At 40.1% G+C, this 15751-nt stretch overlaps 1 protein-coding gene across 1 annotated transcript in view; it reads left to right on the top strand.

Annotated features, from left to right (window-relative positions):
* Positions 1–15683, top strand: part of arhgef3 (Rho guanine nucleotide exchange factor (GEF) 3) — a 22046-nt gene extending 6363 nt beyond the window's left edge. The window contains exons 3-11 of the mRNA XM_053315719.1: positions 10365–10472; positions 10652–10903; positions 11397–11459; positions 11922–12018; positions 12595–12671; positions 12794–13051; positions 13523–13693; positions 13800–13989; positions 14590–15683. Of these exons, the coding sequence (XP_053171694.1) occupies positions 10365–10472; positions 10652–10903; positions 11397–11459; positions 11922–12018; positions 12595–12671; positions 12794–13051; positions 13523–13693; positions 13800–13989; positions 14590–15362 (1989 nt within the window). The 3' untranslated portion in view covers positions 15363–15683. The remainder of the gene's footprint in view (positions 1–10364; positions 10473–10651; positions 10904–11396; positions 11460–11921; positions 12019–12594; positions 12672–12793; positions 13052–13522; positions 13694–13799; positions 13990–14589) is intronic.
* Positions 15684–15751: the final 68 nt, after the last annotated feature.

The following is a 15751-nucleotide window of genomic DNA, read 5'->3' as shown; positions in this document are numbered from 1 at the left end:
GCTGTGGTGACAGTTCGTTCACACCTTTTCATATGATATATAAATGACAAGTGATGTTCAGGAAGTGAAGCTGTCTGTTGTATTGTCACAGAATATTATGCAGGAAGTTTTAGTAACTTAATACTAAACCCATGTTTGAGTTTTTAAATTACATATATTGTATGTTGAATCATTTTATATAGAATAAGATAAGAAGCCTTTATTTATTATTATTTATTTATTTATTTATTATCCACAAAATAACAGAACATTTCCTTTGACATGGCTCCACACATTAAAAAACTAGGGCTGTCAAACGATTAATTTTTTAAATCGCGATTAATCGCAGAATTTCCATAGTTAATCAAGATTAGTCGTGTTTTGAATTGCATGTTTAAAATCCTGTTATTTTACATTTGCAAGCTAACTCAAACTCGACGTACTCCGGTGGTAGTTAAACTCCGTTTGACACAGGTTGCATTTTACTTTTGACTTGTCAACTGAAGCGTCTGGAAGTGTTTTAAAGTTAAACAAGCCGTTCAAAAGTCCAGTAGCTCTCTTACTTTCCATCAGCGCGGTAGGTTTACTGCAGGAGGCCACTTCAAAGCAGAGTGTAAAGTAGAAGGGACAAAAAGGCTTGCAAAATTAAAATGCGATTTAAAAAAATTAACGCGTTATTGATTGCATTAATCTAATCGTGATTAACACGTTAACGCTGACAGCCCTATAACAAACACATTAAAAAACACACACATACAGTAAAAACTACAACTGGAAAGACAGATATTAAACAGGACAGAGTGCAGCACCTGTTTTAGTTTTTTAGGGTAAAGATTGCAGTGGGAATAAGAGATTTTTATTTAGATGTGTTTCTGGACTAGCAGTAACTGGAAGGACTGGTGGAGGGGCTGAAAGGAGTCCTGCTTAATCAGAGTGGCTTTCCTGATCACTAAACAGGGAGGGCAGCTCAGATTGGGGAGTGTAGGGGTGTAGAGTTTTCTGGCCTGATTTTGTCTTATGTTTGCCGGCGGTGACGTTGCACCAGGATAAAATGTTGGGTGGAGTAAGGGAGTATGGATTCATTTAGAGTCCTTCAAACCAGGGTTAAAACGACCCTGCTGGCTTTAAAAGTCCTGAACTTTTGCTCAGCAGGTGGAGGCGCTGCTGTGCTTTCTTACACACAGAGTCAGTGAGCAGGGGAAAGGGAGAAGGAAGGTGTTTGTCTGCAACCCAGTGTGTATTTCATTGTATTTGTTCCACCAGCTGGACTTCAATACTGAGAGCAAAGGACTTTTAATTTGTGTTTTAAGAAATTATATATGCAAAATTATGCTGGTGTTGCATAACATAGAAAAGCAATTGGCAGGAGAGAAGAAACAAACAACAAAAACAAGACAAAAAAACATAAAATTATTTAAAAAGATAACACTAGCTCATCAGATATAGTTAAATAGACTGCTAGTTAAAAGAGGGAGCAAAGAACTTGCATGACTTCATTCTTCCTCATGAAATTAAAATGTTACTGAATGATTGCTTTGCTAGGAAATTAAAACTTTTTTCTCATAACTAGCCCAGAAAAATTATTACAACAATGCAAATGTCTCTCTCATCCTTAAAAATGTATTTTACACTGAGAAGAAGAAGCAGCTTTATTTGGGACACATTAACAGCTTCATATATATCAATAAAATAAATATATATAAGACGATACAAGGAGAAGACAGGCCAGATATATTCAGGGTTAAACAGGTACAAGCATTTGTTCCATTGCTTCTGAAACCAAGAGGAGTAATGAATTCCCTTTTGAAATGTAGGACAAAGCATGTGTTCTTGACTCAATGTACTTATCTGTCTGCAGCTCTGACTGTAGATTATTGTACACTCGGACCCTCGGGGGCCCGCTAGCCCTTGGCCCTCATGTTGTGCCCCTCCTGTGTGTGTCTGTATTTTTAGACGGGCAGCCCGTTCCTTCCCGGGCGTTTCCCCCCTCTCTGTGCTCCGTCTAACACAGGATGTCCACCCTGTTCACTGCACTATGTCAAACAGACCCAAACACTCCATCAGTCTTATGTTCTTACAAAACCAGCGCTGGCAGATAATGAACCTGGAATAATTTACCCTCTATTGTTTCTCTGCTGTTACTCCCTTTTTACTACAGTGACTCAGAGAGAGTGGTATTGTGCTGTTACTGAAACCCCCAGGACCTGGGGACTGTTTCAATGGATTTAGAGATCAGAGGTCACGATAGGCGTTCATACTTTTTATCAGCATATTCACTTCTGGAGGAACTCTGTCTTTGTCTGGATATGACTAAAATCAAAGCTCAAGGATTTTTATTATGAGTTTGGAGTCTCCTTAGCAATGTCAGAAGATGTTGGCTGTAAAGGAATATGAAACGTGGCATAGAGCTGCAACTATTAGGCAGTTAATTGAAAACTCATTTGATGGAAGATTAATTAAAAAGCAACTATTTTGATTATCAAATAATTGCTTTGCAGGTCGATCGAACAAAACAGGATATTTCTAGAAGTCTTTTTAAGCTTTAATAAATGATATCAGGCATTTTTCTTTGTTTTCTGACATTTGAAATAATCAGCAGATTATTCGTTATTGAGAGTAATCGTTAGTTGCAGCCCTAATGTGGCATTAATTATAGAGGAGGAGAGTTTAGTTAGCTGTGTAGAGTTTATAAGAAGAAGTTGATGCAGTCTAGAAGAACCAGAGGAACTTCTCCATTTAAAACTAAATATATATTCTTTCATTTGAATGTATTATTGGAAAGTTTCTTTTAAACATATTTTGATTGTTATGCTTATCTGTAGACAAATTACAGTTCTAATTAATCAATTTAAAGTGTACTAAATGAGAATTAGGATTAAAATCTACAAGAACCTATTAATCTGCAATGACATAATGTATCAGCTCCTTTCTAGGAAATTAAAGTAAACTGTAAAATGATGAGTTACCAAATCGAACGTTACTCCAACACATAACTGCATCATGAAATATCAGGAACATGAACAAATAATAAGATAAAAGCTCTGAAACATAACAAAGAGACTCTAAAGAAACTTCTAAAGTGTAAAACATGTCAATCAAATGGTTGAAAGAGCTGTAATTACAGAATAACTATAGATTTTTGTTTCCACTTATTAATTACTGTATAATCTAATGAGCCCAACAGGGTCACATGTTAGATTAACAGTTTTCATTAAATAATAAAAATAAATTAAATAAACACTGAATAATTTGTGTATGTTTGTGTCTTAAGCAGCAAAACACACATTTATTATAAGATTCTGATATTTATTTTATTGTCAGTGATTTATTTGTTTATTATTTATTATACATCTCCACTCTTATATCAACACTGTTTTGCTGCTGCATCTTTCTCCGTCCGCCCCTCCGACCTCCTCCTCATGCTGCCTTTTGCTTTTGTTGATTTTAGATTTTATCTTCATGTCTGTTTATTCGGGGGAATTACCGTAAGTCTCTCACCAGAATCCTCATCGCTTTCTTAAATAGCAGGAGCCATGCCCACCAAAATTGACGGAAATGTGCGACCAAACAGCCGATGTGTCACAGTACAGATTACATGAGGGTTAGTTTGAGTCATTAGAGCCATGTCAGCCTGTTCTTGGATCAATAGTCGACTCTTGTTCCTCTCTCTGGGTCTCCACGACACGACGGCCTGCAGACAATGGAGCTGACTCAGAGGAGGCCGCTATTGTCAGCTGAATATAAGCAGTGTCTCATGCTATGTCGGAGGTCAGCGTTGATGCTCTGACTCTGATATCAGTCACTGCATCCAAAGGAAACAACAGCTCTGTGTCTGACTGCCGGCCGCGGCGGCAACCCAAAATGCACTAAGACACTTTATTTTTTGTCATTTCCCCGAAGATTAAACCTCACCTTAACCTTTACCAGAAGTCTTAAAGGACGAATTCATCATTTTTCAAGCCTGTCATAAAACAATAGTGCATCGGTGCCCAAATAAACATTGAAATAGGTTTTTCTTGCTGTAATCTTCTGTTCCTGCTGGCTTTCATGAAGTCATTATCTTTTAAAAGTTACAGTCTTTTCTAGTGCCAGATCCCCTCTTTTCCCTCTTTTCTCTCTTTTTTTGTTGTGTTCCTTCCACTGCAGCTGAACAGGAAAACACTGTCCGACAACAGGGAATATTGTACTAAAAATACTTTAAATTTGGAAGATATCCACTTTATTTGACTAGCTCAGAGGGACGAAGCTTCATGTTAGCTCATTTGTTGCTCAATACAAGAACTGGGGATCTTTTCTCCCTCATGCACTTTAACTATCAGTGCATTTGGAAGAGATCCTCTAATTATCAGTAAGAATAGGAGGGATGTTCAGGGCATCTGTGTACTGGTTCAAAACTTAAAAAACTGTGAACCTATCTTTTAACCCTGAAGTTGATGATTTGTCTTATGAGAATCTGCTTTTTTGGAAAGTGAGTCGCCACATTGTGAATAGGCTGTTTCCATCCAGATGTACTGTAGTCAATATTTTAACTGATTTCTCTCAAAAATCCACAAAAGAAAATTGGATTAAAGCACATTTCCATTCACTGCTGTTACATGAGTATTAGGTGTAAACATTTAATTGGGCTAATTGGGGGTCCTTGATCTACTAGTTTAGTGTAGTTTAGTTTATTACAGTCATTAAACACATCATCATATGTCCTTGTTTTCTTCATCTCCCTGTGAAATAGTGACAAACCAAAAGGACAAATAATAAAAATAACAACAAATAAATAAATAAATAAAGCAGTTTCTGACCAAAAAGGTGTAGCATGCTGAAACAGTTGCTTATCCTTTTTTACATTAGTCATTCAGTAGATATCTATGCACACATAAGATGATGGAGCAGAAAGTGAAGAAAACATGATAAAAATATGGCATTCATGTTATAATTAATGTTGTATTTTGAGGACAGGTACAGTCTCCTCATCAGTCTTTACATATCTGATGTTTTCACTTCCTGCTACTTGTCATCGCTTCAGTGGATATTAAAGTCACATGATCGATGATTTGGTCATAATGATGTAATCACTAACTTTTCCACCTCAGCCAAGTGGAAAAAACTTTTTTTTTTGCAATATACTTGGGAATTAAAGAAAGTGGATAAAAACACATCTGTAGTGTTAACAGATTTATATCACACACACACACACACACACACACACACACACACACACACACACACACACACACACACACACACACACACAGTAATTGACTTAATCTGTTAGAAAACCAGGACAGAGGGTTTGACTGCCTGCAGGCTATCTTCTCTCTCTCTTTCTCTCTTTTGTAATTGCAGTTCAGATTGACATTGACCTATGTTGGATTGAGCAGTAAAGTCCAAGCACCGCCAGTAGCTCCAGTATTAACTCCAGAGCAAGTGATGTTTATCTTAACATGATGAAATAAACAGTGTGGAGCTATACATAGGGGATATAAGTGTTAGCAGGGTCAGTTCAATGTTCAGGTTTGGTCTTTTTATGGGATGTGTTGACCTCATTGATGAAAGAAAAAAACATGACATAGGAAGGAAAGGAAGGAAAAAAATTAAAAATGAGGCATGGGACATTTTATTTGTCATGATAGGCAAAGAACAAAATGATGTTCGGTAACTCTCAGTGACCACACAAGATAAAAAAAACAAACTAGATAATAAAAAGGTGTTGCACCACCAAGTTAGACAGTCGAAAACAATACAGAGACGTGTGAGCATAATAGAGAGCAATTATAGGTAGGGTAGAGGAAAAGGGAGAAAGGAAGGAAGGAAGGAAATGAAGTAGTGTGAGTGGGTGAGTGAGGCAATGAGTGAGTAAGTCAGAGAGAGAGAGAGAGAGAGAGAGAGAGAGTCAGAGAGAGAGAGAGACAGAGAGAGAGAGAGAGAGACAGAGAGAGAGAGAGTCAGAGAGAGAGAGAGAGAGAGAGAGAGAGAGAGAGAGAGAGAGAGAGAGAGAGAGAGAGAGAGAGAGAGAGAGTTAACAAGCTGTGAGTTTTCAAACAGAGTCAGAAGTGAGAAGCCACTGAGAGCGAGGAAGGGATTAAACAAAGAAGAGAACAGAAAACTCGACTGATCCAGATCCAGATGTTTTCAGGACACTATCTGAGCCGGGTTGTCAGGAAACTTTACTGGTAACAAGCTCGATCCAGATACTCAACCAGTACTGATCTTTTGTTTAATCTGACAGGACGCTCTACTCTACCAGAGCCAGGTTGTCATAAACTAAACTCTACTGCTACTGAGCTCCTTCTTTCCAGAACCAGACTTTAAACTCTACTGGTACCAGTGTTTCATGTTGTTGATGCTCTATCAGGACCAAATCTGTCACTCTAAATGTACTGGACTCTCTCTGGACTGTCTACTGTCACAAAACCAGTACCAGACTCTTTCTAGACTCTGAATTCCTTGTCGATTCTCTACCGCTATCGTCAGTACTCAACTCCAGTTTAGGTCTTTACATCAGACTATTTCCAGACTCCTTACTGGTGCAACCCTCCTGTGGACACTCACACCCTCTGAATGCTCCACCAGACCAAAACTCTTTCTGGACACTCTACCAGTTTTGAAGAATTTCTGCGTGCTCTCTTGGTACTGGGAAAGATCCAGATCCTGCGGCAGGGTTTGGGGTGAGCATTATGGTGGTGGGGCAGAGCCCCCTATGCCTGCTGGTACAGAGGTTTAAATCTGGATGCTCTGTGGAGTTCAGCAAGGGGATCGACAGCATGGGGAAGCAGGTGGAGGTAAGATGGAGGGAAGAGCCTCTCCGGAGCTTAAATCAGATTAAAGTTGATTATTTGAGGGCGGATGTGAAGTGGTTGGTGCCTCAGCTCTACTCAGTAAATGTAAATCTTAATTTTCTATTATAATAATGACGAATGATTGAGTACTCCTGCTGTATTTACCAAACTGAAATCTCTAGTAGTTATACTGCTTACACATTTCCACCATGAGTCCATATTAAATTGTATATTTTTTTCTTTGTAATCTGACTCTGATTCAATCTAATCTGACTCGACCTATTTTAATCTGATATATAAACTAGTCTGATCTGTTCTAATCTAACATAACCTGATTCAATTTAATCTCTTCTAATCTAAACTACTTGAATCCAGTTGAACTGCAGTCTACTCTTAAATTGATAGAAACAGAGCAAGTCTTTCTCTAATGTTTTCTTTCATTTGTTATCATTCCTGTATCATCCACTATCAGTTTAGGATTATATATAACACTACATTATATATACAGTAACAATATTTTTCCTTAACAACACATGAGAATAGATGTAGTTTGTTGTCGTGTGTCTTTGGTATTTAATGGTGTGTGGTTGTTTTTTAAAATCTGGTGTTGTTAAAAGTTAAATGTTTTAATGGTTTAGTGAAGTGTCGTGACCTCAAACTCTTTTCATGATTGATTGCTTTGGTGAAACAGTGTAGAAGTCTGAAGGGTCATTCCCTGTTTAGGGCCTCAGACAGTGCTGCATGCTAACACTGCATTACGGCCTCAGGGTTTGTTTTCTCCAACTGTAACACAACAACACTTATACCGTATATAAGAAAAACATTATGTTTTGTTTCTCATGATGTGAACCCATTTTTAGATTCTCTGTGTTTTCCCTCCAGCGTTGACTGTCTTCTGGTGTCTAATGCCTCTTATCTAGTCTGGTTGGATCGTTTAAAGCGAAATAACCAAATTTCTGACTGAATAATGAAGAGAAATTAAATGTAAATTCAATCTGCTGATGAGGCTTTCACTTCAGGACCTTAACAAAACATGTTCATCATTGATTTATCTGCCAGCTATTGTCTCAATTAATTGATTAATTGTTCAGTAAAATGTCAGAAGGTTTTGGCCCAAGAGTTTTTTTATCGTATGTTTTTAAACGAACAGTCCCAATCCTAAATGTAGTCAGTTTATTACCATAGACAACTAAGGAAAAGGAAGTCATACTCACATTTCCTTAGCTCTACAAGAGGCTGATACTTTAGGCTCACTTCTTAAAGGTGTAGCTTAGTTTTCACATCACAGACGATTATCACATTAGAGTTTTTTCAGAGTTTTAAAGGTGAAATGTGAGAGTTGGCCTGCAGGTTGTTGCAGGTCTTATTCTGGGGCAGCCTTAGCCTCAGTCTGCTGCAAACCTTTCTGTAATTAGATAACCAGTGTGTTGTTGACCAACTGCACTGGATTGATTTATGTCAGATTAAATCAACTGAAGCGCCATCACACACAGAAACCCATTACAACATCTCCAATGGAAACTTCTCAAGTGTAAAGCAAATAAACTGATTACTTATCATCCTCACTGAACCCCCCCAAAAAATATTTTAAAACAACTGTTATGTCACTAATAAATACAACAATACCATCTGTTAAATGAGAGAGAATATGCTGACATTAATTACTAAATGAACACTCTCACATGTGTTTCTTGCTGTAATCATTTCTCCTGTTCATACTGACCATTTGAGGGTGTCTTCATAATTTAACCATGATGTAAGTGATGGGGGGCAAAGTCCACAGTCCTCCTTCTGTGCAAAAATGTATTTCAAAGATTATCTGAAGCTAATATGAAGCTTCAGTCATCCAAATGAGTCAAATCAACTAGATATCTTTCAACTTTACAGTCTTTGTGTTACTATACTTCCACCACAGCTCAACAGGGAAACACAAAGAGGGATTATGATGTTAAAAAGACTGTAAATGTGTCATATAATGCCTCATATAAGCTTCAGATAAACTTTTCAATGATTGTATGGACACACTGGGGATCTTGGCCCCCATCACATATACTGAAAGCACATTTAAAGATTTTAATAGTCAGTATGAACAGGTGGAATGATTATAGTGAAGAAAAACCTCTTTCACTCTTCATATGGACACCTGACTGTTGTTTTAAGACAGACTTGAAACATCTGAGCCTATCCTTTAAATTGTTGGTCTCTTTGTTATTGAGTCAAATCTGCTATCAAATTTTAGGCTTCAACTGTGGAGCAATTGAGGGCGAAAAAACAAAAAAACGTTTGTCAGAGGTCGATTTATTTTTGGTCGACTGGTTCCTGACTTTGAGCTCTGATGGAAACAGAGTTTGATGGCTCCTGTGTTCCAGTAGGTCAGCTGACTGCGAGCTGCGGGGCTGCAGGGCAGAGCTGAAGATACACACAAACACACATATTGATTTATTGTAAGTCTATAACCAGGACAAGCAGCCTGGTGGCGTTTTCACAAAACAGAAACAGAGCCCGACAATAGGCCTGATAGCTGTGTGTGGGAGTCTGGCAGAGAGGGAGAGACTTTGAGTCACACTATTGTTTCACTTGCAATATATCAACAAAACAAAATCAACTTTCCCGCAAATTACAGGAACAGTCTGCGCACACACACAGCTGCTCATAAACAGTTCTCAGACTCAGTGGACAAATCCTGGCAGAAACTATTAAGTCAAATAATCAATTAGTCCCTATAGAGAGACAGTTTTAAAGTTTATCAAGCAAAATCTCCAAATGTGGTCTGATAGCAGGTTCTTGATGATGATGCAGCTTTTGCCTGTTTCATTATCATTGTAAACTGAATTATCTACCTTACCTTAACAGTGTTGAGTAGAGATTGTATCTACTTAGGAAGTTAAGTGATTTTGGAGTCAGTAAGTGGAAATATCTTGACGACTATTGGATGGGTTGTTATTACAGTAGATTGGGCATTCATGATCCCCACATGATAAATCCTAATGTCTTACGTAATGCCGTGGTCTTTCTTCTATCTCGTGGCACCATCAGGTTAGAGTTTCATTATGACCAGTACTTTAGGATGACTCAATACCGGCAAAACTGAAACTGCAAGACTACCCTCCAAACCAAAGACGTTTTTACACTGAGAATAGTTCCTTATTTTGACCAACTGACTGAAGATTTCTCTAATGATAGCCATTTCCCATAATTTGCTGACATTGTATTAATTGATAAATACCTACTGTCAAAGTATAGAATAGAAGTAATTGTACTATGAGTAGTTGAGGCCTTGTTTGTCCCTGAATAGCAGAGACTTTTAAACTCTGCCAGTGATTGCAGGCTGTATGTTGTGCTCCAAGTGAAAATGAACAAGAAATCAAGTTCTGTAATATATGGGTCTTGGTGACATGCATTTCTGTCTACAAACAGTGTCACTTTTGTTATTACCTCTGGGGGGCGCCAAACCCAGAAATGTACCATGTCTGCCTTCTGTGATGTTTTATCATGTTTGCATTAGTAGTAATCTAACCTGCAGGTCTGTGTTCAAGTCAGTTTAGCAGGTTTTGGACCCAATTTGTTGTGTGAAGTTACACATGGATGATAAAGGCTTGTTCTCTCCTACAGGAGCCCAGCACCAAGCGGAGTAAACCTGTATCCAGGGTGACGTCTCTGGCCAACCTGCTGCCGCCTGTCAAGACTGCACCGCTGAAGAGGATCGGTCAGACGCTGCAGGTGAGACAGAAACACCTCCACTTGTGTCATGTATTAAATCCATGCTGAAGATACTAAATAATAAGTATTAATAAATAATAGTTGTTGCTGTGACAATAGAAAAGAATATCATCTGAAAATCATAAATATAATTTCAGTTCTGTTTTTAACTGATTTAACTCTTTCTCTCCTCTCTGCAGCGCTCCATCAGTTTTCGTAATGAGGGTCGGACTGAGAGAGCAGCTCCTCCTCCCCCGTCCTCCTCTACGATGAAGACTCGAGTAATCTCAGCGACCGTCTCCAACCCTTCCTCCTCCATGACTGCAACACGGGTTTCCACAGCAACAGCCCCAGCCGCCAAGCGCCGTGACAGCAAGCTTTGGAGCGAGACGTTTGATGTCCGGCTGGGAGCGATGCAAACTCTGAGCCCAAAAGAGATAAAACGACAAGAGGTGAGACAATTTATAACTATGAGAGTGTCCCGACGACTGGGCGCTTCAATTCAAGTCCACCAAGATTAAAACACCTCTTCTCCATAACAGCATGACATGTGAATACTCTCAATAAGATATTCACAAGAGAAATATTAATGACCATGAATACAAAACATCCAACACTGCAACCAGCTTTACAAAATACACTTAGAATATTTCATCCTAATCCATTGGTGGGTGAACCGGTTGAACTATCATCTGGGATCGCCCCATATCTGACTGCCTCTAAGAGCAAAGTTAAAACCGTGTTATTCTCTGCTGCCTTTTAATGTTGTGTCTATCACTTAATTTAGTTTATTGATATATTTATCTATCCATGACCCAAAAAAGCCATCACTTACGTAACCATAACAGATAGATGGAGCCAGCAATGTTACAAATTCAATGTCTGACAGGGGTTCAAAGTATTATTTTAAAGATCGTCTTTTTTTTAAACTCTCTCTCCCTGCAGGCTATATTTGAGTTGGCCCAGGGTGAGCAAGACCTGGTAGAGGACCTCAAGTTGGCCAAGAAGGTAAACACAAATCTTAATTTTTCCTTAAAATGACTGTTCTCCTACATTTATTCTACAGTGCAGGCAGAGGTAGCAGAAGTACTCACATTCTGTACTTAAGTAGAATTACAGAAGTTAAAAAAGACTGTTTCAACTCCTTTACTCAAGTAAAAGTAAGAAAGTACAGACTCTGAAATGTACTGTACTTAATTACAAAAGTACTTTTTATAAAGTCACCGAGGTTGAAACAAGTAACGAGCCTGTTTTGACAATGTAAGGAGTAGAAAGGACAAATATTTGTGTTCAAATGTAGGGAGTAAAAGTAAAAAGTCGTCAGAAAAATAAATACTCAAGTAAAGTACAGATACCCGGAAAATTAGTACAGTAACGAAGTAAAAATACTTTGTAACTTCCCACCTCTGAGTGCTGGTATTTTCTAAATCTGTGTGTGTGTGTGTGTGTGTGTGTGTGTGTGTACTGCAGGCCTACCATGACCCAATGCTGAAGCTGTCAATCATGACTGAACAGGAACTGAACCAGATCTTCGGTACTCTGGACTCCCTGATACCGCTGCATGAAGGTAGGGAGGGAGCGCTGGATGGAAAACACTATGACATCACTGGGTGGAGGGTTGTCAGGGGTGTAACACGCTTGAACGGTTCAAACACGCCACTGCCTCCAGAGCTGAGTGTTGGTCCCAGAGCTGCATTAAGAGCTGAAGAGACTAAAGTTCCTTTACTTGAAACTAGATAGTGACTGTGTTAAAGTGAATGTGGAATCCCACCCAAATCTCTTCATGTATAAAGTCACCACATCTCATTTAGACAACATTTATCATTTGAGAACTTTGGCTTCTTTTGTGACATGAAATTCACAGTTTTGAAAACATTTTTTGGAAAAGATCTTTTTGAAACTTCAGGTATCATATTGGCTGTAGTATTGAAAAAATCACTCACCAGCACTTTTGGTAGCAGGTTGAGTTCGGACATTGACGTCAGGCTCATGCAGTGGAGCTGTTGTAGCTCTCTCAGTATCTCTGGATTCCACTGAAAAACGTAAGAGTTGCCATTGTGTCTTCTGCGATGTTACCACACTGCTTGAAGTCTTGATCTGATAAAATTGTTTCATTATTTCATAACTTTCTGTCTCTCCTCAGATCTCCTGAGTCGCCTCCGTGATGCCAGAAAACCTGACGGGTCCACAGAACATGTGGGACACATCCTGACTGACTGGGTGAGTGAGTGTTTTTCGAGACACTATATAACATAATTACTATTTAATTGCAGTCTACATATTTCAGCCATTAAAGACTCGGCAGTAACCAGGTCTCTGTCTCTGTCTCTGTGTCTCTGCAGCTGCCCTGTCTCTCCTCCTACACTCCGTACTGCAGCAACCAGGTGAAGGCTAAAGCCCTGTTGGATCAGAAGAAGCAGGATCGGCGGGTCCAGGACTTCTTGCAGCGCTGCCTCCAGTCGCCCTTTAGCAGGAAGTTGGACTTGTGGAACTTCCTGGACATCCCCCGCAGCCGGGTGGTGAAATACCCATTGCTGCTGAGGGAGATCCTGAAGCACACGCCCAACGACCACCCGGATCGGCAGCACCTGGACGAGGCGGTGAGGAAAACCAACATACTGTACACCTTCAGATCTAGTTTAACCCACTGCCAGTCTTTTTTTTAAGAATTTTTGTTGCTTAAAACCAATCAGAAATGTCAAGCACAGGCCTGAACTGTGCTGACATGACCCTGAACATTAAGAGACAACTATAAAAGTTTGGAGTAACCCTGATGACTAGTTAGGAACCCCAAAATGTCAGGAATAACTTTGAAACTTTAGAATGAGTTTCAACAGAATCCCTGCTTGTCTGTTTGCAGGAACAAGTAAGAAGTAAATCCATGCATCAAGTTCAGCTAGGATGAACTTTGATATGTGAATTCATACCTTTGACTGTCTGGAAGTAAAAACCCCATTCAGTTTCTTATTGACAACTTTAGGTGACTGAGAGTTGGAGACCTGACTCCTGACTGAATCATCAATAATAAAGTTGTAGAGCAATGTTGATGATTGTGTGTGTCTGCTCCACAGATGCTGATGGTTCAGAGTGTGGTGGCGGACATCAACAGGCGGACTGGAGAGTCTGAGTGTCAGTACTACAAAGACCGTCTGTTGTACGCAGAGGACGGACTGAAGGACGGACTCATTGATCAGTCTCGGACCCTTTGCTGTCACGGAGAACTGAAGAACAACAGAGGACTCGTCAGTAGATTTCTATATATTCCTTTTACATTGATTATAACATATTAAATGGGGAATCATCCTGAATCATCATGTCCATTCTCTGTCTCTCTTTCTGTCTTTCCAGAAGCTCCACGTGTTTCTGTTCCAGGACGTCCTCGTCATCACCAGGTCCCTCACGCTTTACGACCAGCAAATCAACTACCAGCTCTGCCGCCAGCCAATCCCCATCCGGCAGCTGGACCTGGAGGACCTATCAGACGGAGAGATGAGAATAGGCGGGTCCATCAGAGGGGCCTTCAGCAACAATGAGCGGAGTCAGTATACTGTTTTAAAAACCTTTTTGAGTTGTAACCATACTGACATCTTTGAGTATATTTTCTTACTTTTTCAGTGTGAACGCACTTCATACTCAAAACCCAATCTAAATTAGTGTGAACTATGGCCTTACAGATTTCTAAATATATATATGGAAGTTGGTCTTGGGCTATTGCATATAAAGATCTCAGTGTTCCCACCTGAGGTCTGATATTTTACCACTTATGTCAAAACTGGATGGTAGGTTAACCTCGAACAAGAAAAGCATGATTTGTTTAATATGCAATCTTAATGATGTAGAAAATGAGCCCTGTTTGGTTTTCCACTGCCCTAACCCCCTAACCCATTTAGTAGAAAGTGTACAATACTTTGTTTAGTGAGGAAAACATATATATTTATTTTTTTAAGTATAACAAAGACTGGGTTGGCTGAGAGAAGAGAGAAAAAAACTTTAGCAAGATACACTCTTGGGATCTTTTGGGGGGTTTTCTCTTCTTTGTCCTCATCCTTTTGTATAAACTTGTATAACCAAAAGATACATGTTTCTATAATAACCATTATATCTCCCATTGTCTCTCTTCTCTGTCTCCTCCACACAGCAAAGAACTTCTTTCGGGTTTCGTCCCGCAGCGGAGGTCAGCTGCAGAGCCACTGCTTCCAGGCCAGCGACGCCTTCAACAAACAGCAGTGGATCAACTGCATCAGACAAGCCAAGGAAGCAGCAGCACTGACAGGAGATCAGCCACCACAGACAGGACAGTGTCTGGAGACAGGGCTGGGTGGACAGATAGGGCCGCTTAGTGAAACAGGTCTGAGTGTGCCGAGCGAATCAGAGCTTGAAAATGAAAAAACAATGTGGGCGGAGATGAAGACAGGGCTGGGTTTTGAAGGTGAGGTAGGTCTAATTGGGGAAAAAAATTTGGCTAAAGAGGTGGGGGTGGGTTTGATTCTTGAGACAGCGACTAGTCAGGAGGTGGAGACAAGTTTGGGTGTGGATGGTGGGACGGTGCTGGAATCAGATGAAAAAACAGGGATGAATGGTGATTCGAGGCTGGAGATGAGTGAGACGGAGGCGGGTGTAAAGACAGAGGCAGGACAGGGTGCAGGTGATGAGACGGAGGCAGACTTGAGGATGAAGATGGACGGAGGAGGAGAAGGAGATGAAGAGACTCTCAGTGGAGGTGCTAATGATGTTCCCACCTCCCTCCTTCCCTCCTCTGCTTCTCACTGTCAAGAAGAGCAGCAGGAGGAGGAGGAAAAGGAGGTGATGGGGGAGGAGCAGAGTGGCACTCAGGAGCAAGAAGAGGTCGTCATGGACACCAGCGAGGTTGACTCCTCACCACAGGTCGAGGAGCTGACCCTCAGATGCTGATGCTAGGACCACACACACTGAAGGACTGGCAATGCAGCCAATCAAAACCTCTTATTTCACGATGATGTCACTGAACAAAGCCAAAGAACATCGACACTCAAACAAACTCGTCAAGATTCGTTAACCAACGTGTTCCGGAACTCTGCAGCTGCTGTATCCTGACCACTTGTAACCACCGTAACCACGGTAACCACGGTAACCACTTGATTCTAGAATGCCACAGCAACAGAACGGAACACTGGCCCCCATGGGACTCTACTAACTGTATTCCAGGATGGTGTCCCATTCGCTCCAATGAAAGCTACAAAAATAGAGAAAAATTAGAGCATCCCACCGACTCCACACACACCAGTTTATTTACTTATATACTAATACAGCTCCTCAAGGCT

This window comes from Scomber japonicus, chromosome 3 (assembly GCF_027409825.1).
Source record: "Scomber japonicus isolate fScoJap1 chromosome 3, fScoJap1.pri, whole genome shotgun sequence".
Taxonomy (NCBI): Eukaryota; Metazoa; Chordata; class Actinopteri; order Scombriformes; family Scombridae; genus Scomber; species Scomber japonicus.
Note: the sequence above shows the minus strand (reverse complement) of the source record. Positions and strands in the feature narration are given on the sequence as shown.